General features: G+C 61.9%; 1 protein-coding gene across 5 annotated transcripts in view; it reads right to left on the reverse strand.

Moving 5' to 3' along the window:
- Positions 1–24,354, reverse strand: part of IQSEC1 (IQ motif and Sec7 domain ArfGEF 1) — a 274,380-nt gene that overhangs the window by 158,767 nt on the left and 91,259 nt on the right. Inside the window, exon 1 of one of the 5 annotated variants that reach the window (XM_066347179.1) lies at positions 9,693–9,955. The exons of the other annotated variants lie outside the window; for them this stretch is intronic. Within the exon in view, the coding sequence (XP_066203276.1) occupies positions 9,693–9,715 (23 nt within the window). The 5' untranslated portion in view covers positions 9,716–9,955. Of the gene's footprint in view, positions 1–9,692; positions 9,956–24,354 lie in introns of those variants that run through there. 5 annotated transcript variants of the gene reach the window in all.

Here is a 24,354-nt window from a genome sequence, read left to right on the forward strand (position 1 = left end):
AGGAGGACCGCCCAGGAGGACCACACAGGAGGACCACCCAGGAGGACCGCCCAGGAGGACCACACAGGAGGACCACCCAGGAGGACCGCACAGGAGGACCGCACAGGAGGACCGCCCAGGAGGACTGCCCAGGAGGACCGCACAGGAGGACCGCCCAGGAGGACCACCCAGGAGGACCGCACAGGAGGACCGCCCAGGAGGACCACACAGGAGGACCACCCAGGAGGACCGCCCAGGAGGACCACACAGGAGGACCACACAGGAGGACCACACAGGAGGACCGCCCAGGAGGACCACACAGGAGGACCACCCAGGAGGACCGCCCAGGAGGACCACACAGGAGGACCACACAGGAGGACCACACAGGAGGACCGCCCAGGAGGACCACACAGGAGGACCACCCAGGAGGACCGCCCAGGAGGACCGCACAGGAGGACCACACAGGAGGACCGCACAGGAGGACCGCCCAGGAGGACCACCCAGGAGGACCGCACAGGAGGACCGCACAGGAGGACCGCCCAGGAGGACCACCCAGGAGGACCACCCAGGAGGACCGCCCAGGAGGACCGCACAGGCCGCACGCAGCCTCCGGGGGTGGGGGGGGTGACAGGGAGGGAGGGAGGCAGCCACGCAATGTGTACAGACATCCTCAGACCCTGTGGATGAATTATCTCTAGTTATACGAATAAATAAACAACAACTAGAAAGATGGACGCTGGTATTACTTGGAAGCTGATATTACTTATGTCACTGAATCTTTCTGAGCACCCGCTGCATGTTAGCTACCCTCAGTGCCCAGCCCCTCGGGTGACATGTCCTGAAGCTCCAGGTTCTGGGTGGGAGCCCTGAGCCTCCTTTGTCCCCAGCCTGCCCCGGGCAGACCCTGACAGCGGAGGCATCTCAGGTGCCCACACCCCAGAGTCAGTGCCAGAGCTCTGCGGAGCCGAGTGTTCCCTCCGTGGGACAGGGTGGCAGAACTGGACCACTCAGCCTCAGGAAAGGTAGATGAAGCCACTGTGAGATGCCACCTCACACCATGATAACTCGACTGTGAAAACAAAACACAAAAGGCCACCCAAAAACCAAAACAGTGAGTGCTGGCGAGGATGTGGAGAAACGGAAACCCTGCCCATGGCTGGTGGCGCGGCCGCTGAGGAAACTGAGGAGCGTCCTCACAGAGTGACACGTGGGATCACATGTCCTCAGAGCTCCCACGTCTGGGCACAGACCCGAAAGAAGTGAACGCAGGCCCTCGAAGAGATAGCCACACGCCTGCGTCCACAGCACACGGCTCACAGGGTCCCAGCAGCGGGAATAACTCAGGTGTCCACGCACAGGTGACGGGTGGACAAACTGTGGTCCCTCCGTACAACGGCACGTGACTCAGCCCTAAAAAGGGAGGGAGTGCTGACCCCCGCCACACAGGGACGAGCCTGGGGAGGGGAGGCTCAGCGAGATCAGTCAGACACACACTGACCAATACGGCGTGACTCCACTTCTGTGAGGTCCTTCGCAAAGTCAAGTTCATGGAGACAGAAACGAGAAGGCTGGTTACCAGGGGTGGGGCCGGGGGGGGGGGAGTTAGGGTTTGATGGGGACAGAGCTTCAGTTTGGGAAGATTGAGAGGCTTCTGGAGATGGATGGTGGTCATGGCTACACATTGATCAATGAACTGGACACTTAAAAATGGTTAAAATTTTATGCTGTGTGTATTGACGCAATGAAAAGAAAAGGTTACTGGTGTCCGACCAGGCCAGGGCCATAGGGACACCAGGAAGCAAAGACAGGTCCTCGCCCGGGCTGCGCTCAGTCTGGGTGGGGGGACAGAGGACACGGCGTTGGTGACCACGTTGGTGACCACAGGAAGCACCAGGGGTGTAGGAGCTCAGTTGGACACAGGAGGCCCGAGTTGGACATTGAAGTCTGGGGGGGGGGGCGTCCCTGGAAAAGGAGCTGGAGTGGGCAGAGGTGTGGGGGGGTGCTCTCCTGAACGGGACAGCAGTGTGTGGGGGGGGGCTCTCCTGAACGGGACAGCAGTGTATGTGGGGGTGCTCTCCTGAACGGGACAGCAGTGGGGGGGCTCTCCTGAACGGGACAGCAGTGTATGTGGGGGGGGCTCTCCTGAACGGGACAGCAGTGTATGTGGGGGGGGCTCTCCTGAACGGGACAGCAGTGTATGTGGGGGGTGCTCTCCTGAACGGGACAGCAGTGGGGGGGCTCTCCTGAACGGGACAGCAGTGTATGTGGGGGGGGCTCTCCTGAACGGGACAGCAGTGTATGTGGGGGGGGCTCTCCTGAACGGGACAGCAGTGTATGTGGGGGGGGCTCTCCTGAACGGGACAGCAGTGTATGTGGGGGGGGGCTCTCCTGAACGGGACAGCAGTGTATGTGGGGGGGGCTCTCCTGAACGGGACAGCAGTGTATGTGGGGGGGGGCTCTCCTGAACGGGACAGCAGTGTATGTGGGGGGGGCTCTCCTGAACGGGACAGCAGTGTATGTGGGGGGGGGCTCTCCTGAACGGGACAGCAGTGTGGGGGGGTGCTCTCCTGAACGGGACAGCAGTGTATGTGGGGGGGGGCTCTCCTGAACGGGACAGCAGTGTATGTGGGGGGGGGGCTCTCCTGAACGGGACAGCAGTGTATGTGGGGGGGGGGCTCTCCTGAACGGGACAGCAGTGTATGTGGGGGGGGGGGGCTCTCCTGAACGGGACAGCAGTGTGGGGGGGGGCTCTCCTGAACGGGACAGCAGTGTATGTGGGGGGGGGCTCTCCTGAACGGGACAGCAGTGTGGGGGGGGGGCTCTCCTGAACGGGACAGCAGTGTATGTGGGGGGGGGCTCTCCTGAACGGGACAGCAGTGGGGGGGCTCTCCTGAACGGGACAGCAGTGTATGTGGGGGGGGGCTCTCCTGAACGGGGCAGCAGTGGGGGGGCTCTCCTGAACGGGACAGCAGTGTATGTGGGGGGGGGGCTCTCCTGAACGGGGCAGCAGTGTATGTGGGGGGGGGCTCTCCTGAACGGGACAGCAGTGGGGGGGCTCTCCTGAACGGGACAGCAGTGTATGTGGGGGGTGCTCTCCTGAACGGGACAGCAGTGTATGTGGGGGGTGCTCTCCTGAACGGGGCAGCAGTGGGGGGGCTCTCCTGAACGGGACAGCAGTGTATGTGGGGGGTGCTCTCCTGAACGGGACAGCAGTGTATGTGGGGGGTGCTCTCCTGAACGGGACAGCAGTGTATGTGGGGGGTGCTCTCCTGAACGGGACAGCAGTGTATGTGGGGGGTGCTCTCCTGAACGGGACAGCAGTGTATGTGGGGGGTGCTCTCCTGAACGGGGCAGCAGTGGGGGGGCTCTCCTGAACGGGACAGCAGTGTATGTGGGGGGGGGCTCTCCTGAACGGGGCAGCAGTGTATGTGGGGGGTGCTCTCCTGAACGGGACAGCTGGCTGGTACTGCGGCCTCACGTGCTGCATGTCCCTTCTCTGGACTGTCAGCTCCACGGCAGGGCCTGGCCTGGCCCACTCGGAGTTACAGGTCCACGAGGCCAGGCACAAAGCCCAGGGACCACTGCAGGCTGGGTGGATGGATGAGTGGGCAGTGACTGTGGTGACCAGGATTGAAGGAGTCAGAACATGTGACAATTAAATCCTACTTCTGACCCCCACTGCCCCCTCCATGTGTCTCAGCATCACTGAGACTCACAAGAGCTGACTTTGCCACTTTGGCTCCAGGTGAGGTCATTGGCCCAGAGAGGGCAAGAAGCTGGCCCAGGGCCACACAGCAAGGCAAGGGCAGAGCTGGAGTGGAGTAACTTGTTCCTGCTCTGTGAGCTCCAGGGAGGGCTAGGGTCTCAGTGGCTGGGGGCAGGGGAAATGGAGGGAGAGAGAACAGGGGCCCGTGAGCCGGTGAGGAACCCTCAGGCATCAAGGGGGCAGCCTCGGGGCCTCAAGCTGAGCCTGGTGGGCACTCAGCACCCAGAAACAGTGCCTCTGAGGCCCCCACTGGCCGGGACAAAACTAGTTTCGTCCACAGGCCCCGTGCCAGGCTCCCGCCTGAGGCCAGACAAGGAGCAGGACCCCCGTCACCTGGGCCTGCCTGGCCACCCAGCCCTTCCATATGTCCATCTGCTGTGCGCCCGGCCCCACCCCTGAGGACGGAGAGCTTGCAGCTGGTCAGGAGGAGGACCGGGAGCAAAGGCAGACCCCCCTCTCACTGCTGCCAGGAGGGCGGGGAGGTGCAGGAAAGCAGTGTGTCACGGGGGTGCAAGGGTGAGCCCCGACTCAGTCTTGTGTAGGCACTGACCTCTGACCTCTGCGAATGTCCATAACAGGAAGCTGCGGGTCCTCCTCCAGGCCCCACACCAACCAAGCCCGGTCCCGACTTCCATGTGGAGGTCAGGAGGGAGGCTGAAAGGCCAAGGGCCTTCCTCAGGCCAGGACACAAAGTGACCTTACCGACCACAGTCGGGCATTCTCAGAAGCACCCTGGCTCCCAGCACGGCCTTCCACAGACCGACGGGGGACAAGCCACCCTCCCCATCACTCGGCCTGCCCTGCAGTTCTCCTGGGTGTCCCGTGTGGGGCACAGAGGTCCCAGGCCCCAGGACGGGGACACGTGGGCCCCACTGTGGGGCCCGGAGAACAAACGGTGGAGAACGCTGCCCAGACGTCCCCTGTGACGCAGCAGGGTAACCCCCACTCAGACCCTCCGTGGCGGCCCATGGCCACCGCCCCAGGGAGGGCCTGCTCCCAGCACGCCCACACACCCAGTGTCACCTCTTACTTTCCACCCTCGGGCTCAGCCTGGCACCAGGACCTTCAGCAGAAGCCTCAGTCCAGCTGGGCTCTGGCGCTGGCGGCCCGGGCTCAGGTCCAGCCCCCACCCCTCAGTGGGTGCTGCCTGGCGCAAGTCAACCGCTGACTCAGTGGCACTGTCTGCACAGCAGGGAAAACTGGCTCCTCCTCCCAGGGTCACTGTGAAGGTGAAACAGGCTGAGGCCGACATTGCAGCCTGCAGTGCTCCCCCTCCCCGACCCACCGGCAAGCCCCGCGCGCAGGACACGCCCGCCGTCGTCGTGGCGACCCTCCCTGTCCCCGGGTGTCTTTCTGTCCTGCCCCTGGCACTTCCCAAACCTTGTCACAGAGGCAGACTGTTTCTTACTTGGTTCTGCACCGTCCGGCTTAGGGCAGTGCCCACACACAGTCCAGACCACTCACTCAGCAGAGGTTCACTGAGCACATCCTGTACGCCCGTGCTCCTCTGTGTGCGAGGGGGCAGCAGCGAGCTCACTGCCCGCCCTGTGCCCTGGCACGGCCGACGCACATTCTGGTGGCGAAGCTCAGACAGAGACGTCAGGGAGGAGAGAACATCAGGACATCAGGGAGGGCCTGCGAGCTGGCGGGGCCAGAGCCGGACGGGGCCAGAGCTGGACGGGGCCTGTGAGCTGGACGGGGCCTGTGAGCTGGACGGGGCCAGAGCTGGACGGGGCCTGTGAGCTGGACGGGGCCTGTGAGCTGGACGGGGCCTGTGAGCTGGACGGGACCTGTGAGCTGGACGGGACCTGTGAGCTGGACGGGGCCAGAGCTGGACGGGGCCTGTGAGCTGGACGGGGCCAGAGCTGGACGGGGCCTGTGAGCCGGACGGGGCCTGTGAGCCGGACGGGGCCTGTGAGCCGGACGGGGCCTGTGAGCTGGACGGGGCCAGAGCTGGACGGGGCCTGTGAGCTGGACGGGGCCAGAGCTGGACGGGGCCTGTGAGCTGGACGGGGCCTGTGAGCTGGACGGGGCCTGTGAGCTGGACGGGGCCTGTGAGCTGGACGGGACCTGTGAGCTGGACGGGGCCTGTGAGCTGGACGGGGCCTGTGAGCTGGACGGGGCCAGAGCCGGACGGGGCCTGTGAGCTGGACGGGGCCAGAGCCGGACGGGGCCTGTGAGCTGGACGGGGCCTGTGAGCTGGACGGGGCCTGTGAGCTGGACGGGGCCTGTGAGCTGGACGGGACCTGTGAGCTGGACGGGGCCTGTGAGCTGGACGGGGCCTGTGAGCTGGACGGGGCCTGTGAGCTGGACGGGGCCTGTGAGCTGGACGGGACCTGTGAGCTGGACGGGGCCTGTGAGCTGGACGGGGCCTGTGAGCTGGACGGGGCCAGAGCTGGACGGGGCCTGTGAGCTGGACGGGGCCAGAGCTGGACGGGGCCTGTGAGCTGGACGGGGCCTGTGAGCTGGACGGGGCCTGTGAGCTGGACGGGACCTGTGAGCTGGACGGGGCCTGTGAGCTGGACGGGGCCTGTGAGCTGGACGGGGCCTGTGAGCTGGACGGGGCCTGTGAGCTGGACGGGGCCTGTGAGCTGGACGGGGCCTGTGAGCTGGACGGGACCTGTGAGCTGGACGGGGCCTGTGAGCTGGACGGGGCCTGTGAGCTGGACGGGACCTGTGAGCTGGACGGGACCTGTGAGCCGGACGGGGCCTGTGAGCTGGACGGGACCTGTGAGCTGGACGGGGCCTGTGAGCTGGACGGGACCTGTGAGCTGGCGGGGCCAGAGTGGAGCTGGGACGGACGTGCCGGGACCACAGAGTTCCAGAGAGAGAGAGACCCAGGGCTCAGGGGCCACTGGAAGCTCTGTATCTCAGACTCAGTGCAAACTCCCTGCAGCCCAACTTCTCGCATTCAAGCTGCAAGACGCTCTGCGCCCCACAAGACAGCGGTTACCCTGCTGAGTCCCGTTTCCGTCAGAAGAGGGCTGACCTTAATTAGGACACCAGTAATTAAGCCGTCAGCACAGTAACGACCTGGTTGCTGAGCAAGTTTGATTAAGGAACTGATTCTGGAGGCCTCGTGGTCCCCGCCCCCCTTCCCGTTTCATTAATAATCTCGTGTGACTATTACCACTGTTGTCCTTTAACCTGTTCACCCCACCCCCACTGTGAGTGCCCTGTCCCCGCTCAACAAGAGTCTAGCTTCCATGACACCATCCCGGGACCACACCGGTGGTCCACAGGGAGGCAGGGAAGGGGTGCGGGGGACCTGCCGCCAGGGCCCCCCCAGGGCCCGCCAGGCACAATGACGCCACAGCAAGCAGGTCCAGGTCTGGCCTAGGGCGTGCTGGGGGAAATATCACAGGCAAGGAAGGGCACAGGGGGAAGCAGTCCCGAGACCCCGGTTAAGTTCTTACCCTCTCCAATCCTCAGTTCCCTCCTCTGTGAAGAGGGATCAGTGAGCATCAAGGAGGCAGCCGGGCACGAGAAGGCTCCGAGGCCCTGGCTGGATAGCTCAGCCGGGTAGAGCATTGTTCCAATACACCAAGCTTATAGGTTCAACCCCCGGTCATGGCACAGACAAGAATCAACCAAGGAATGCATGAATAAGTGGAACAACAAATCGATGTTTCTACCTCTCTCTCTCTCCCTTCCTCTCGCTCTAAAAGTCAACCAGTCGATGTTTCTACCTCTCTCTCTCTCCCTTCCTCTTGCTCTAAAAGTCAACCAGTTAATAAATTTATTTTTTTTTTAAAATGAGTCTCTGAAGTCAGTATGAGTCTGGTGTGGCCACGATGACACTGCTTGACTTTCCAGCTGCTGTGAGCCAGGCGCCTGGAGACACTCAGTCCCCCGCCCCTCCTCCGTGTTAGACCCCTGCTAACAAGGGAGTTGGAGCAGCAGGTGCAGGCAGAGCTCCAGGCTTGGGGGTCAGCCCTCCCCCGGCTGTGGGGGAGGGGAATGAGCAAACACACAGCACAAGGGCTCCCGGGCAGCCTCAGCGAGGCCTGATCTACGACTAAAAGTCTTTCTGTGAGAACTCCTCTCCGCCCCCCCCCCCCGGCCCCCAGTCTCTCTGCAATCTCTGGTGCCACTCACAGGGTGGGTGGCCGCTTGTGGAGTGATGGCCCGGCCGTCACTGGGCCAGACTGTGAGACGGGAGCATGGAGCCCAATGCGCCCACTCTCCTCACCAGCCTGGCCCCTGTCCCGGGCGGGCGGGCAAGACAGCTTAGTCCAGGCGTCAGTGACCCTGCCAGGACCTCTGTGTGGCAGCCGTATCCCTGGCAACGTCAAGGTCGTGCCAGCTTGGGCAGTGCGATCGGCCATGGGAAGAGGCTGCACCAGGACCACCAACCCCAGCTCCACATGGAAATCACACGGAGAACTTACAGGGTCCTGATGCTCGAGCTCAACCCCGGCCCACACAGCAGCACCTCTGGGGTGGACCCAGGCGTGGGTATTGCTAAAACGTCTCCTCACGTGAGTCTAGTATACTGCCCTGGCTCAAACTCCCAACCTCAGCTAGTGCAATCCGAGTTTCCAGGGGAATCTGGCTGAGCCTCAGTTTCCCCATCTCTAAAATGGGCGTCTCTGTGCCTGCCCAGACAAGGCTGCTGTGAGGGTCCCACCACTGAGCATCAATGGCCTGAGAGGGGCTCAATGTACACACTGGGGACCTGCACGTTTCACCCTGCACACCGCCCCTCCCCAGCGTGGGAGAACCCCCCGAATTCTGAGACTTTCGCGACGCTGGCCCCTGGGCCCAGGCAGGAAGGAGACAGCTGCGTTGGGAGGACCTATTCCCCGCAACAGCGCCGCGCTGGGCAGGGATTCATTATTTGTTTCCAAAAATACCACCAGGGTCTCGTCAGAGGGAGTGTCGACTCCAGCGTGTTCTGTGCACGTCAACAAGCCAGCCGTGGGCTCTTCCACTGAAGGAGCAGATGAACAAACATCACAGCAAACACAGACCCGGTTCCTCCATCACCCGTCTCTTCCTTCACGCCGTTACCGAGAGAGCTGTCCCTCAACGCAGGGGAACGGATGCTGCTTAGCGAGGGGCTCCCCGGGCCCTTGTCGGGGTACAGGGCCCCCCACAGGTCCCCCCACACTGCTGCAGGCCTTCCCTTCCTTGTCCTGGGGGCTGAGCCCAGCCCAAGAGGGTCCAGCTCTGCCCTCACTGACCAGGTGTGAGGTCGAGGAACAGCCCCGCCTGGACCAGGCAGCTGGAGGTGTGGAGCTGGTCTGACCCCTGTGGCCAGGGTCCTGCAAGGTCCGAGACCAAAGGACGCTCACCGTAGAAAGTGCTGAGGGAGGCTGGCTTCTACTCCGGAGCCCTGGGGAAGCCTGGCGTCGTAACAAGCAAGGGCTCAGGCTTCCATAAATATGCAGGCCCATGATGTCACCACCCCCTGCAGACTTAACAGTCTCTGCCGCTGGCATTAGGTCTAACAGACACACACGTTCTCCCGCTCACAGCCTCACAGAACACCATGGTAGCACGGGGGACACCGCTGTCCCCTGATCGTCACAGGTTGGACCTTCCTACCACCAGCCTCCTTCGGGTCTGGCTGAATGCCAGTCATGGGTGAGCTGGGCCCAAAGGGCTTTTTCCAAGCAGACATGCTGGGGTCTGTACCAAGTGTCAGTCTGTAGCAGTGGGTCTGGGGTCCCATCCCGGTGCTCGGATTTGGGGAGGGGGTTACCTGTCCTTAGTGAGGGGGTTACACAGCCGGGTGGAGACTGCTGACTAACTGCCTTCCTCAGCATCAGCAGGACACACACCCCGTCACAGGGCAGGGGACAGCAGGGTAGGGGACAGGGCACCACTGCACCTCTGCAGCCGCGGGCTCCTCCGAGGCAGCCCCCGCCCCCAGAGCCTCCCCCAGCCCCAGCTCAGCCGGGGTCCTCTACCCCAGCCCCGCACTTCCGACACCTGTACTCACAAATAGCGTCGTCTGCAGGCCATCCCGCCTGCGGCAGCCCCTCTCCCTGCGGCCGGGCTCCTCGGCGCGGTCAGCGGGGTCGGACGCTCAGGCGACAAGCAGAGGGAATAAAATCAAACGGGGGGGGGTCACATTCCCGGGGGTGGCGGGCTCCTGCACGGGCGCGCGGGGAGCAGGGTGGCCCCGGGCTGCAGGGCCAGCACGCAGGCTCGCGGCGCGGCCGGGAGTCCGGGGTGCGCGGGTCAGCGTGGTCGCGGGCGGGGCGGGCGCCGGCCTAGGCTCCGGCCCGGGCTCCCTCCCGCAGGACCGGGCGGCGGGACCGGGGGCCTCGGGAGCCTCGGGAGCCGCCGCGACTGCGCGAGGTCCGCTCGGCCCGAGGGCGGGCGCGGCCGCGCTGGACCAATCGCGAGGCGCCCGTCGCCATGGCAACTGCAGCATCAGGCGCGGCCAACCCGGAGCCTTCGCTGCAAAGTCACCCACCAGGCGGAGAGCGCGCGTGCCGGGAGGGCGCAGGCTGACCCTCCCAGACCAGTTCTGCCGGCTCAATCCACGGGCCTGGGCAAGATCTCTGGGCGCCTTGACCGGTGGGGTCACAGGGCCATGCCCTGAGCTGCAGGAGGGCGGGCCACAGGCCAGCCCCAGGGTGTGCCAGCCGCACGGTGCCCGTCCAGAGGGTGCAGGTCGTGTCCGTGGTGGGAAGGTTCCGGTCTAGCTGTGGTGCCCACGCGTTCACTCACCCATTCTGCAAACCCCTTGCAGTCCCTTCCGTGCACCAGGCACGCTTGGGGACGGGCAGCAGAGCTGTGAACAGGGTGAAGTGTCCGCACAGTGTTCACAGTCTAAGGGAGACGCAGGAAATGGACATGCACTCAAATAGGGGGTGCTGCATGTTAACAAAGAACAGAATGAAACCAAACTGGGGGAGGAGGGGTACGCAGGGAAGGCTTCTCTCAGGACAGTGGGGCAGAGCCCAAGTCAAGCATTTGGGGGAGGAGCATTACAGACAAGGGAGAGAGCTGGTATCAAGGCCCTGAGGCAGAGACAGGCCGAGTGTGTCTGAGCTTTGCTGAGGAGGCAGCACCCTGGAGTGGGGGCACCCCAGGGAAGGGAAGGAGAGATCCCCCCATCTTCCTCCAGGTTCACCTTTCTCACACACAGATCTCTCTCTCTCTCTCTCTCTCTCTCTCTCTCTTTCTCTCTCTCTCTCTCCTTACCTGAGGCTTAGCTGACTGGAGACTGTTGCCTCACCTCAAACCAGGAGTTTGACACCCATCTCAGATATGGAATTGTCACAGGCACTGTAACCCCACGACAACCTCAGTGAGGTGTAAGGTTGCCATCCTAGTTCACAGAGGAGGGAGCTAAAGCCAGGGGTTAGCCATCGTCCCAAGGTCACACCACGGGTGGGCGTACACCAGGGCAGTCTCGCAAAGCCTCCCCACTGGGGAGATCACAGGAGAACACGGGGCTGACCGCCCCAGCCCTCGGCTGGCAGCTCAGAGAGCCATTCCTGTCCTTCTCCCATCCTCTGGACTCTCAGACCCACGGACTTTAGGGGACGGAGGGGTGCTGCATCCTTGAGTCTTGTTCTTTCCTTTACAGGAGGGGGTGGAGCTCAGAGAGGCAGTGAGCGGTGGAGCGAGACTGGGACTCGCTCTCTGGCTCCGTGTCCTGGTTCTGGAGCTGGGACGGCACAGAGGCGCTGGCTGGGTGGCCACAGGGATGGGCATCGGGACTACATGATGCTTTTAAGTGAGAGGAGGGGAGATAGAGAGACAGACTCCTGCATGTGCCTGACCTGGATCCACCTGGTAAGCCCCCTAGGAGCGATGCTCTGCCCATCTGGGACCACTGCTCAGTTGCTCGGCAATTGAGATATTTTAGCGCCTGAGAGGAGGCCATGGAGCCATCCTGAGGGCCTGGGGCCCACTTGTCTGAACCAAGCAAGCCATGGCTATAGGAGAAGAGAGAGAGAAAGAGAGAAAGGAGAGGGGGAAGGGTGGAGAAACAGATGGGCACTTCTCCTGTGTGCCCTGACCGGGAATTGAACCCTGGACTTCCATACCCTGGGCTGACACTCTACCGCTGAGCCAACCATCCAGGGCCCTGAAGTAAGTCTTTAAATGACCCGTCCTCCCCAGCACTAACTTCTCTCCACAGAGGAATTCTGTCACCTAAATGGGCTTAACAGGGCGCACTGCCCGCCCTACGTCCCTCCTCCCTGGAGCCGCACAGACGAGATTTTAGTAACACCACGAAAATAATCACAACCACGAGGCTTCCCAGGGCCTGTTGTTTCAGGCGACTCCTCAGCCCATGAAGTAGGTTAATTACACACACACACACCCCTCCCGTTCAGACAGGTCTCACCTCTCTGCAGCGGAGGAGCCAATGAAGACCAGAGCCCCTGTCTATGCAACTCCCAAGCCTGGACCCTACGACACCCCTCACAAGCTCTCTGGAGCAGGGGCTACTTTACCGAGTCTGCTTCCCAGAGGAGGAAACTGAGGCTCAGAGCAAAGCAGCCCCCCTGACTGCAGATACCCAGGTTCCCCTCTTGCTGCAGGGACATCCTGGGGGGGGGCAGGACCCCCACCTGCACATCGTGGCATCCTGGCGGCCCCTCCTGACACACTGACACGTGACTTTCTCGTAGGTTATGCTGTTATTTCAAAGTAGGCAGGATGGCAAAGACCTGGCATTCAGAAACGAAAGCTGAGCGCAGGCGTTTACAAGGCGCCTGGACGGTGTTTGCAGCACACCTGGGCTGTTCTGACTTCTGACGTTGGGTGTCCAGTGCAGGGTAAGGCGTAAGAAACACTCCAGAGCCCGGGCAGCTGGGATGCCCATTCTGCACCTGACTCCAGACCCCACAGGCTTGTCCTTTCAGGAGGCGACCGAGGTCCGAGAGAGGCTCGGCCCAGGGGGCAGCCGCCTATGCAGGGCGCGTGCCCGGGCCTTGCCTGCACCCACAAGCCCTCACTGTTGCCTTCCAAGCGCTGGGTCTGTTAGCCCAGCCCCACTCTCTGGATAAGAAGCCTGAGGTCCTGAGAGCGTCCGAGGGCACACAGTCAGCTCAATGGTGAGCCCTTCCCAACTGTAATCAGGTGGCTGAGGTAGAGAGGGGTGGCAGCCATGCACCCGCAGGCTCACCCACCACCCCCCTCTGCAGGCCTGGACAGGGCACAGTGGAAATCAGGGTTGGCACGGCCCTTCACCCCCATGGCCACTCACTCTCTGGGTTGCCCTGGAAGTGCCAGCAGTCACCCCTGTCCCCACCGTCACTGTGAATCGCTGGAAGCAACCCGGAGCGGAAGGAGAAAGTAGCCACCCAAGGGTGGGCGGCAAGCACCCCACAGCACGGACCCTCCACCCCCCACAGGAGAATTCCAGCCTGCAGGCTGACAGCCTGACGCAGGGAGCCTCTCTCTCTGCAGCCTGCCGCTGACATCTCCCATCTGTCCCCGCAAGAAAGCAGCATGGCACACGGGCAGCGGGCGGACAGGAGGGCTGGGCATGCCGTCCTCACGCGCCTTCTGGACCGCAGCGTGGAGTGCCCCAGGCTGGGCATCTCCCACGAGGGTGGAGAGCCCGTCTGCTCCTCGGGTCGCTGAGCCATCTGGTTCTGACTGAGAATCTCAGGACCACGGACCCGCCCAGGCCTGCGTTTCCCCACTTCTGCCAAAGAAACAAATCTTATTGCACAAACAACATTAAGATCTCCTGTCCTTCAACAAAACAAAGTCCCTTTTGACCGTTCCCCTCAATCTACCACCTCCCTTCCTCTGCAGAGGTATGCGTTTAGCTGCACAGACATACATGCTTATAGAACATACACACACACACACACACGCTTACAGAAAACACAAGGTGCTATGTGCACCCTGAAAAAAGGTGTCCTATTAAGTGATGAAATTAAGCAAAAATGGAATACAGTGAACTCTGATCCACCCCCGACCCACGCGAGAGTCCTAACACCGAGTCTGACGGGCATCTCATCACCGCCCTCCCCGCCCTCCCTCCTCACCCCCACAGTGACTCGGCTCCTGGAGTGCACTCTGCACAGGCACCCACAGACCACACGGGCACCTGCCTGCTTTTAAACCTCACATAAACGGAGTCACACGGCACTGCGTGTCAGTTTCTGCAAGTCCCCTTCCCCACCGGTCATCACGCCTGGGGCCCTGGGCCACAGGCTCTCAGAGCACAGAGGTCTGCAAGTCCCCTTCCCCACCGGTCATCACGCCTGGGGCCCTGGGCCACAGGATCCCAGCACAGAGGTCTGCAAGTCCCCTTCCCCATCGGTCATCACGCCTGGGGCCCTGGGCCACAGGCTCCCAGCCCAGAGGTCTGCAAGTCCCCTTCCCCATCGGTCATCACGCCTGGGGCCGGTCATTACGCCTGGGGCCCTGGGCCACAGGCTCTCAGAGCACAGAGGTCTGCAAGTCCCCTTCCCCATCGGTCATCACGCCTGGGGCCCTGGGCCACAGGCTCCCAGCCCAGAGGTCTGCAAGTCCCCTTCCCCACCGGTCATCACGCCTGGGGCCCTGGGCCACAGGCTCTCAGAGCACAGAGGTCTGCAAGTCCCCTTCCCCACCGGTCATCACGCCTGGGGCCCTGGGCCACAGGCTCCCAGCACAGAGGTCTGCAAGTCCCCTTCCCCATCGGTCATCACGCCTGGGGCCCTGGGCCACAGGCTCCCAGCACAGACTCTGCAAGTCCCCTTCCCCACCGGTCATCACGCCTGGGGCCCTGGGCCACAGGCTCCCAGCACAGAGGTCTGCAAGTCCCCTTCCCCACTGGTCATCACGCCTGGGGCCCTGGGCCACAGGCTCCCAGCACAGACTCTGCAAGTCCCCTTCCCCACCGGTCATCACGCCTGGGGCCCTGGGCCACAGGCTCCCAGCACAGAGGTCTGCAAGTCCCCTTCCCCACCGGTCATCACGCCTGGGGCCCTGGGCCACAGGCTCTCAGAGCACAGAGGTCTGCAAGTCCCCTTCCCCACCGGTCATCACGCCTGGGGCCCTGGGCCACAGGCTCCCAGCACAGACTCTGCAAGTCCCCTTCCCCATCGGTCATCACACCTGGGGCCCTGGGCCACAGGCTCTCAGAGCACAGACTCTGCAAGTCCCCTTCCCCACCGGTCATCACGCCTGGGGCCCTGGGCCACAGGCTCCCAGCACAGACTCTGCAAGTCCCCTTCCCCATCGGTCATCACACCTGGGGCCCTGGGCCACAGGCTCTCAGAGCACAGAGGTCTGCAAGTCCCCTTCCCCATCGGTCATCACGCCTGGGGCCCTGGGCCACAGGATCCCAGCACAGACTCTGCAAGTCCCCTTCCCCATCGGTCATCACACCTGGGGCCCTGGGCCACAGGCTCTCAGAGCACAGACTCTGCAAGTCCCCTTCCCCACCGGTCATCACGCCTGGGGCCCTGGGCCACAGGCTCCCAGCACAGAGGTCTGCAAGTCCCCTTCCCCATCGGTCATCACACCTGGGGCCCTGGGCCACAGGCTCCCAGCACAGAGGTCTGCAAGTCCCCTTCCCCACCGGTCATCACGCCTGGGGCCCTGGGCCACAGGCTCCCAGCACAGAGGTCCCCGTGCAGGTTCCAGGTTGCAGGCTTTTCTGAGCACAGGTGTGTGGGCTTGGAACCGCCGCCCCCGCCCTGCACCCTGCGGTTCCCTGCAGACAGCGGAGGAGGGGAAAGCCCGCGTGCGCTGCTGGAAGCCTGGCGCTCCCTCCGAGGGGCACAGGTGCCACCCAGATGCCCAGTGCCCTGTCCTGGGGTGGGGGTGAGGGTCCAGACCCTGTCCCAGGACAGCCAGGCAGGGCTCCCGACGCGCTGCTGCTGCTCTGTGCTATTTCCGAGCCCTGGCAGACGGGGATCTGACAGCCCCGGTGCTGGCATGAACCCCCGCTCTCCCGCCGCTGTGCCAGGCTTGCCCAGCCCGCGGAGGCCCAGAAGCAGCGGGGGCGCGGCGGCCCACAGATGGCCCCTGCGGAAGCTCCTGCTGCATTTGGGCTGCGCCGGCCGAGGGGGGGGTGGTGGGGAGACCAGCGGGACTGGAACCTGCCTCCTGCTCAGCCAGAGCCCGAGAGACAGCAGGAGCGGAGGGCACGGCTGACCAGGCGGTGGCGCAGTGGACAGAGCGGCGGACTGGGACGCGGAGGACCCCGGATCAAAACCCCGACGTCCCCGGCTTGAGTGCTGGGCCATCTGGTTTGAACAAAGCTCACCAGCTTGAGCCCAAGGTCGCTGGCTTGAGCAAGGGGTCACTCAGCCTGCTGTAGCCCCCCCCCCCCCCAGGTCAAGGCACACATGAGAAAGCAGTCAATGAACAGCTCAAGTGCCCCAATGAAGAACTGATGCTTCTCATATCTATCCCTTCCTGTCTGTCTGTCCCTCTCTCTGTCTCTGTCACAAAAATAAATAAATAAATGAATAAGAGGGCGGAGTCCCAGCTCTGAGCCTCCACGTGGGAGCCTTTGCGCTGCCTGTGGGGTGGGGGCGGGACCTGACTGTGAATGACAGGCCTGCGTGGGGCGTGGCCGACAAAGCCAGGACAGGGTGGTCTGAGCGCGTCCAGGGCTGTGTGCTTTCTCCCTCCCCCAACAGGTGCTGTGTTTGCTCCCCACACCCCCACCCGCCCCCAAGCCCTTGCACCTTCTCAGCAGGCAGTGCAGCCTGGTGGTCGACACAGAGCTGCCTCTGCCACCAGCTGTGTGACTCCGCGGACGGAGGTGGAGGGCGGATGACCCACCTGGGCCGCTCTCAACCCGCCAGCCGGGGCGCCGTTGCTGTTCTTAGAGTCCGGTGCCCGCCAGGGAATTCTGGGCACTGAGATCGGCCAGCGCCCCCAGCGCAGCGGCGGGGACCCCAATGTTCCATCATCCGCACAGCTGCTCCTGTCTCCCGCTCTTCCCCAGTTCATATTTGACTAATACCTTTTCTTTAAAATAATTTTTATTTAAAAGCTAAGCCTGCCTGACTTGTGGTGGCGCAGTGGATAAAGCGTAGACCTGGAACGCCGAGGTCCCGGGTTCGACACCCGGGGCTTGCCTGGTCAGGGCACGTACAGCAGACAACTACTATGAGTTGATGCTTCCTGCTTCTCTGCCACCCCCCTTTCTCTCTCCTCTCTCTTCTAAAATCAACAAAAATCTGTAAAAATAAATAAATAAAAGCTAAACTTTCTGCCACTATTGCAGAGCCTGGAATTGGCAGCTAGTCACTCTCTCCACTAATGAACATGCCAATACATCCAGTATGGAGGAGGAACTGCTCCCCCGAGGCCTCCCCGGGCCCCCAGGGTCCGTGTGCTCCTGTGGGAAGCCCCACGCTGACACTGGGGATGCCAGACAGGTGGCACAGAACAGCATCACTGTGGGCGGCAGGACGGCCCTGCTCCCGGCTGGTCAGCGTGGACAGGGGCCTTCAGGGCTGGGCTCGGGGAAGGTCCTAGGGGCTGCTCATGGTCACTGCTGGGCTGGTGACCTGCCCCTCTCCCTTCCTGGAAACCCACCCGCCCTGCTCAGCTGGAGGGCTCTGTGTGTGTCTCTGCGTGTGTGTGTGGTTGTGTGTGTGTGGTTGTGTCTATATGTCTGTGTCTGTGTGTGTCTATATGTCTGTGTGTGTGTGGTTGTGTCTATATGTCTATCTATATGTCTGTGTGTATGTGTCTGTCTATATGTCTGTGTCTGTGTGTGTGGTTGTGTGTTTGTGGTTGTGTCTATATGTCTGTCTATATGTCTGTGTGTGTGGTTGTGTTTGTGGTTGTGTCTATATGTCTGTGTCTGTGTGTGTGTGTCTATATGTCTGTGTGTGTGTCTATGTGTCTATATGTCTGTGTCTGTGTGTGTGTCTGCGTGTGTGTGTCTGTCTATATGTCTGTGTCTGTGTGTGTCTGTCTATATGTCTGTGTGAGTGGTTGTGTGTGTGTGGTTGTGTCTATATGTCTGTGTGTGTCTGTGTGTGTGTGTGTGTGTGTGGTTGTGTGTCTGTGTGTGTGTGTCTATATGTGTGTCTGTGTGTGTGTCTGTGTCTGTGTGTCTATATGTCTGTGTGTGTCTATGTGTCTATATGTCTGTGTCTGTGTGTGTGGTTGTGTGTGTGTGGTTGTGTCTATATGTCTGTCTCTATGTCTGTGTGTGTGGTTGTGTGTTTGTGGTTGTGTCTATATGTCTGTCTATATGTCTGTGTGTGTGGTTGTGTTTGTGGTTGTGTCTATATGTCTATGTCTGTGTGTGTGTCTATGTGTCTATATGTCTGTGTCTGTGTGTGTGTCTGCGTGTGTGTGTCTGTCTATATGTCTGTGTCTGTGTGTGTGTCTGTGTGTGTCTGTCTATATGTCTGTGTGAGTGGTTGTGTGTGTGTGGTTGTGTCTATATGTGTGTCTGTGTGTGTGTGTGTGGTTGTGTGTCTGTGTGTGTCTGTCTATATGTGTGTCTGTGTGTGTGTGTGTGTCTGTGTGTCTATATGTCTGTGTGTGTGTCTATGTGTCTATATGTCTGTGTCTGTGTGTGTGGTTGTGTGTTTGTGGTTGTGTCTATATGTCTGTGTCTGTGTGTTTCTGTCTGTGTGTGTCTGTCTATATGTGTGTCTGTGTGTGTGTCTGTGTCTGTGTGTGTGTGTGTGTGGTTGTGTCTATATGTCTGTCTCTATGTCTGTGTCTGTGTGTGTGTGTCTGTCTATATGTCTGTGTCTGTGTGTGTCTGTCTGTGTGTGTGTGTCTGGTCTTTGGAGATCAGCTTTGCACTCAGAGGGTGAAGAGGCCTCTGAGATCCCATGAGGACAGCCATCCCCCAGGTCACCTTCATCACCCCGGGTGCTGGTCTGCGGGACCCGCCTCCTCTTGATTCTTCACAGGACTCTGCAGGGCGGTGTCTGGGCTCTGTGTGTGTGTGTCTATATGTCTGTGTGTGTGGCCCAGCCCCCAACCCCCAGGCTGGGGGCCATGAGTGCTCCCTAAACCCAAGCGAGTGCTCCCTAAGCAGAAGGGAGTGCTCCCTAAGCAGAAGCGAGTGCTCCCTAAGCAGAAGCGAGTGCTCCCTAAGCAGAAGGGAGTGCTGCCCCTCCTCCCACTCTCCACGCCTGCTCCAGGCCAGGCCCAGTACAGGCAGTGAGGGTGCAAAGGTGAGGAAAGCCCGTCTCCCGCGTGGGGGAAGGGAGCCCCGGCCCTTGGCCTGCCCTGGACAGCCAGCACGTCTCCCTGCCCTGCTCAGCAGCTTCCTCTCCTGGCTTCAGCCCTGCTACTCGGGGCCTGGGGCTCAGCTGACCCGACCCCTAGCCCAGGACCAGGCACATGAGTGTTCACAGCAGTGTCGTGTGTGCTGGCCAAGACGTGGAAAGGACACCAGTGTCCCCAAGAGCCAATGGCCAGGTCAACAAAATGAGCCTTAAAAACGCCATGTTGCAGAAGAAGCCAGGCCCAGACGACCACATGCTGGAAAGGTCCGTCTGTGTGCAGTGGGAAGAGGCAAACCCACAGAGCTAGGAAGTGGATGGTGGTTGCCAGGGGCTGGGGAAGAGCCGGGGTTAGGAGGAGGGGGTGACCACTAGTGGACACGGGTTACTTCGGGGAGGCTGACAATGCTATAGAACTGACTGTGGTTGTGGTCACGCCTGTGAAACCGTATACCTTAAACAGCTGGAATCCATGCAATATGAACATCCCCGCTGTTAAAAGCTGAGCAGATAGACACTCTTTCCCCCGGGGCGCCCACCTGGGCGTTCTTCTAGCCCCCCCTCAGAGAGGCTGCTCCTGCCGGCCGCTCCCCCCTCTCCCTCTCAACCTGCTGCCTTCATAGCACGTATCACCCCCAGAGCATCTTCCTGTGTGCTTGCTGACTGTCGGCCTCCCCGGGGGCAGGGGTCCTGCCTGCTCTATTCGCCAATGTAGCCTCCAGGCTTGGGGCCGTGCTGGAGAGCAGCAGGGACTCAAACGACATGTGATGGACGAACAAATGAATGGATGAACGGGTGGATGGGTGGGTGGGTGAATCTGCTTGGATGACAGAGAAGACGCCGGGCTTACTGCTGACAGAACCAGCCCCCTTCCTCTGCCACCAAGCCCACCAGCTCCCCCCCCTCTTTCCACCGAGGCTCCCCAGACCCAGCAGCGGAAGGGACCAGGGCGTGGCAGGTCCCTGGATGCTCCAGGGAAGCCCCAGCTCTCAGCAGGCCTGCTGCAGCTGCCCCTCCCCCCAGCTGGCCTCTCCCTCCATCACTCCCCCCTACACACACACCCCTGGCCACTCCCCAAGACCAGGCCCACTGTCAGCCTCCCTGGTCCTTCAGGGAAGCCAGAGGAACCTGTGTCTCAGAAAGAGGGACACAGAAAGAGGGACACAGGCAGGTTCAGGACTGCGGGCACGTCCCCTACAGAGGCCTCAGCTCTGCTGACCTCCCACCGGGTGTCCTGGGTCCGGGGTCTCCCTATACAAGGCTGAGGGGCACAAGGCAGCTCAGGTGGAGCCAGGAGGGGCAGGCTAGAGCTGGAACACCCCAGCCTGGGGCAGGGCCGCCGGGTGTGTATGGGGTGGGTGAGCACCCCCAGGCCCTGCAGGCCAGTCCTGAGACCCAGAGGGCAGGGCGAGACCAGGAGGAAGCCGAGTGCAGCTCCTGATCTGGGCTGTGAGAAACGGGCTGAGAAAGTCTGTCTCGAGGGGCAGGGAGCTCCTAGTTCTCCCTAGGGCTCAGCAAGCAAGGGCCTGTCGGGGGCAAGAGAGGAAATCCTGGGGAGCCCCTGGTCAGCCCCAGGGACCGGGGTCCCAAGAGAGGTTCCTTTGAGCTTCTCCGGGAATTCCAGGGTCCCCGCAGCCAAATGTCATCACCTGTAATACTCACTCGTCCCAGCAGAGGGTAGCGCTTGGTTACAAAGTCCTGCAAAGAGTTGCCTGCAAAACCCCAGACCCTGGGGGGGCCCCCAGAGGAGACAGAGACCCAGAGGGCCCTCCTGCCTTCCAGGCCTGCCTGCGAGACAGCACTGCTTCAGACCCACACCGTGCCGCTGCTCTGACGACAGTGCCCTGTCCAGTCTCCGTCTCTGACTACCCAACCTCGATCTGTTCCTCCCTGCCACTGCCGTCAGGGGCGCCGTGTCAGCCCCCAGCCCCCGCCCATGAGTACAGCACAATCTGCCTCAGGCCCTGCGTCCTCAGCCCCCTCCCCGGGCTCCGGGCATGCTGTCCTTCTGTCCACCCTACGGACAGTGACTTGCAGGCCTCAGGGCCTTTGCACTTGCTCCTCTGCTTAGAACACGCTTCCCAATCCCACAGCAGACTCCTCCCACCACTGTGTTCCAGTTCAGATGCCGTGTGCTCAGAGGCCCTCTTGACCTCCAGGCGACGTCCCTCCCAGGGGCCAGGGTCTTGTCACTGGATCAGAGCCTTTTAGTGGCATCTCAGTACCTGGAATTAGTTTACCCCACACACGTCCTGACCGCTCCTCAGTGACCACCCAGGTCTTGATTCCCCCTGCGTCCCTCAGCACCCTCCCTTTCGTAGCCTTGGGAAGTGGGCTGAACTATCCCTGCTCAGCTGCTGTATCTCCCCTCGGGGACACTTCATTCACCATTTATCAATATCCACTTGTCACCAGGTGTTTTACCCAGGACATTAAGAGGCCTGTCTCCCACCTTCCTGCAGAAATCAGGACCTGCCCTTCCTGTGCTTGGGGACACCCCCAAAACCTCAGCTTCCAAAGGGGGAGCAATATCTCAGAACAGGGACTGCACTGTCCACCTGGGGAATGGCCTTGTCCTGACCGTCAGCCCCTCATGTGCTAAAGGGGCACAGGGCCGTGCTGACCCTGCTCTGAGGTGTGCCATGAGGAGGTGCCAGCAGAGGACCCCTCTGTGCCCTGATGGGGGTTGAGGGCAAGTTGTGGCAGCTGCTTCCTTCTCGGGTGTGTAGCCGAGACACAGGAGCCGAGGACAGAGCAGTCAGGCCCACCCGTGGCCACACCGCTGGACAGAGGGGCGTGGGGACAACACCCAGGCTGATCGACTTCAGCAACGACGAGCTCCAGGTCCTTCTCTCCATGAGCACCCACTGAGCTGCGTGAGCTGGGCTAGAGTGCACGACCTCTCTGGGCCTCTGCTGGAGACTCAGGGAGGGGGGAGACGAGTCCGCTCATGACTCCTGGTGGGTATGCGTTCAGAGGGCACACAACCACACGTGACTGACACACGTCACACACTAGGTGCGTCTGGGCACACAGCAGGCTGGCAGGTCTCGACGCTCAAGGCCACCATGGTCAGTCGGAGCTGGACCAGGGCTGGGTCTTTCCCTCTGAGCACCCTCCCTCTCTCTACCTTGCTCTCCGCTTACCTCAGCTCCGTAAGGATGGCCCCCAAGTCACTGAGCCTGGGGCTGCCTCCATCCCTGTCCCTGTCCCTAGGGAATCCGGGCCCTTCCCAGAGGCGAGCCCAGACTGATGTGAACCCACCCATCCTGAAGCTCCCTCTGGTCACCCTCCATGGTCCCCAAACCACAACCAAAAGCATCGGAGGGAAGCTTGTGAGAGTGGGACCCTCTCGGGCTCATCCCGGACCTACTGTACCAGAACCGGGGCGGGCCAGTTCACAGTCCTCCTGTGGAGTCAGACACTGCCCGGGGAGGCGGGGGGTGGGGGCAGGAGCACAGACATTCGTCATCATGCACAGAGCAAAGGACAGTTTAGAAACGTGTCCCCAAGAACGCACACCAGGCCTCCGCTCAGAGCCTGGGGCGCTGTCTGCTCAGGGACTGTCCCCAGCAGGCCCCTCCCCCAGCCATCTGGGGCTCTCTCTGCCCCTCCACAAGACTACGGGAAGGGGACACGCAGGACGCAATCAGCAGCCTTTTAGGAACGGGCGCTTGTGAACAGCTTCTTGCTGAGGAGGCTGGGCGAACCTTTGAGACTGGCAATTTGGGGGGGGGCTCCCCATGGAGCAGGACAATGGGGGCTGATTGGCAGCTCTGCCCGCGGGAGGGGCCAGCAGCTGCCAGGCTCCAGCTCCAGAGCGGGCGGGGGGGGGAGGGTCCTGCAGGGGCGGGGGAGGGGCGGGCCAGTCTCCTTCTGCAGCCACAATAAAAACGCTGAGCCAGCTGCCACTGAGCCGCCTGGGAGGGGAGAAGACTGTTGGGAATCCGGGAGAAGGCGGCAGGAGTCCCACGGACACGGGTCATTCGTTCCTGACCTGTCCCCTGGCACGCCCCCACGGGAGCACCTGTCCCCTGGCACGTCCCCACGGGAGCACCTGTCCCCTGGCACGCCCCCACGGGAGCACCTGTCCCCTGGCTCGCCCCCACGGGAGCACCTGTCCCCTGGCACGCCCCCACGGGAGCACCTGTCCCCTGGCACGCCCCCACGGGAGCACTGACGCCCCGGGACGGCATCACCAGGAAGCAGCCAGATGTCTCAGAGGCGTCCGGACCCCGAGGTTTGAATTCTGCCTCCTGCATACACAAGGCTCTCCCTGCCTCAGCATCCACATCTCTGAAATGGTCTCGGTGTCAGCGTGGCACAGGAAGGGCCCTGTGGGTGAGACGCCCAGCGCCACCCCTGGGCCTTGGTAGGCGGGTGCTCGCTAAGCGTGGGCTCGGCCTCCTTGGCCCCTCTTTTCCCTCTCAGGCACCCTGTCATCACTGAGCACGTGTGCACCAAGAACCGACCCGGCCAGGGGGAGACGGACACAGGCAAGAGCCTCGGTCTGGGCCCTGGCTCCTCCGAGCTCACAGACTTGGAAGCAGGCGTTAGTGAGGGACAGGCCTCTGAGGGGTCTCAGGGCGGGGCTCTGCGTTGTGAGAGCCATGAACCCATTTTCTCACTCATCCAACAAAGTGTGTTACATCTCTGCCTACTACAGTGATGCGTAAGGGACAGCCCCTTCCCACAAGGGACTCACGGTCTAGTAAGAATCAAGGATTTCTGGAGTGCAGAGGGCAAGAAGCTGACAACACTGAGAAAGCACCACAGAGGAGGTGCCAACCGCAGTGGGTTTTGAAGGGTGCATAGGAGTTTCGTGGAGGGAGAAGGTAACTGAGGCCAGGCCAGCACTCTCCCAGGGAGGGAGCAGCCTGAGAAAGGCACAGCCGTCTCCTGTTGCTTTGAAAACACCGTCCCATCCTGGGAAAGGGAAACTCACCTGGCTACACAGCCAGCACTGTCTTCGCGCCCCAGGGAGGGACAGAAGTGACCTCAGCTGCCCACCGGGAGGAGCTCTGGGCCTTCAGACCATCAGGGAGATAGCTGTCATTGTTGGGCTCCTGCTCTGGCCTGGGCACACACGGCCTCCCGCGCTCTCTGCAAACCGTTCCCACTCCCTGCCTGGGGGGGGGGGGGGACAGGCTCAGAGAAGAAGGGACTTGCCCCCAAACTGGGATGTGAACCCTGACATCCTGACTCTGAAACAACTCCCTTCCTCCGCCCTGCACTCAGAGGGGGAACCAACACCCTCGGTCACCGAGTCCTCCGTGTGGGACCGAGACTCTGCCTGGCTGTCCACTGCTCACCGAAGGTCCCACCCCTGGGAGTCTCTGCCCAGCCACACACACGGGCTGGTGTTAACCTGTCCAGACCTCACCCCGCAGCCTGCCCGAGGCCACTCCTGCCCTCTGTGAGGGGGACCTGGCCCTCCGCCTGCCTGCACCCCGGCATCCTCTGCACCCCACCTGG

The sequence above is a fragment of the Saccopteryx leptura genome, chromosome 8 (assembly GCF_036850995.1).
Source record: "Saccopteryx leptura isolate mSacLep1 chromosome 8, mSacLep1_pri_phased_curated, whole genome shotgun sequence".
NCBI lineage: Eukaryota > Metazoa > Chordata > Mammalia > Chiroptera > Emballonuridae > Saccopteryx > Saccopteryx leptura.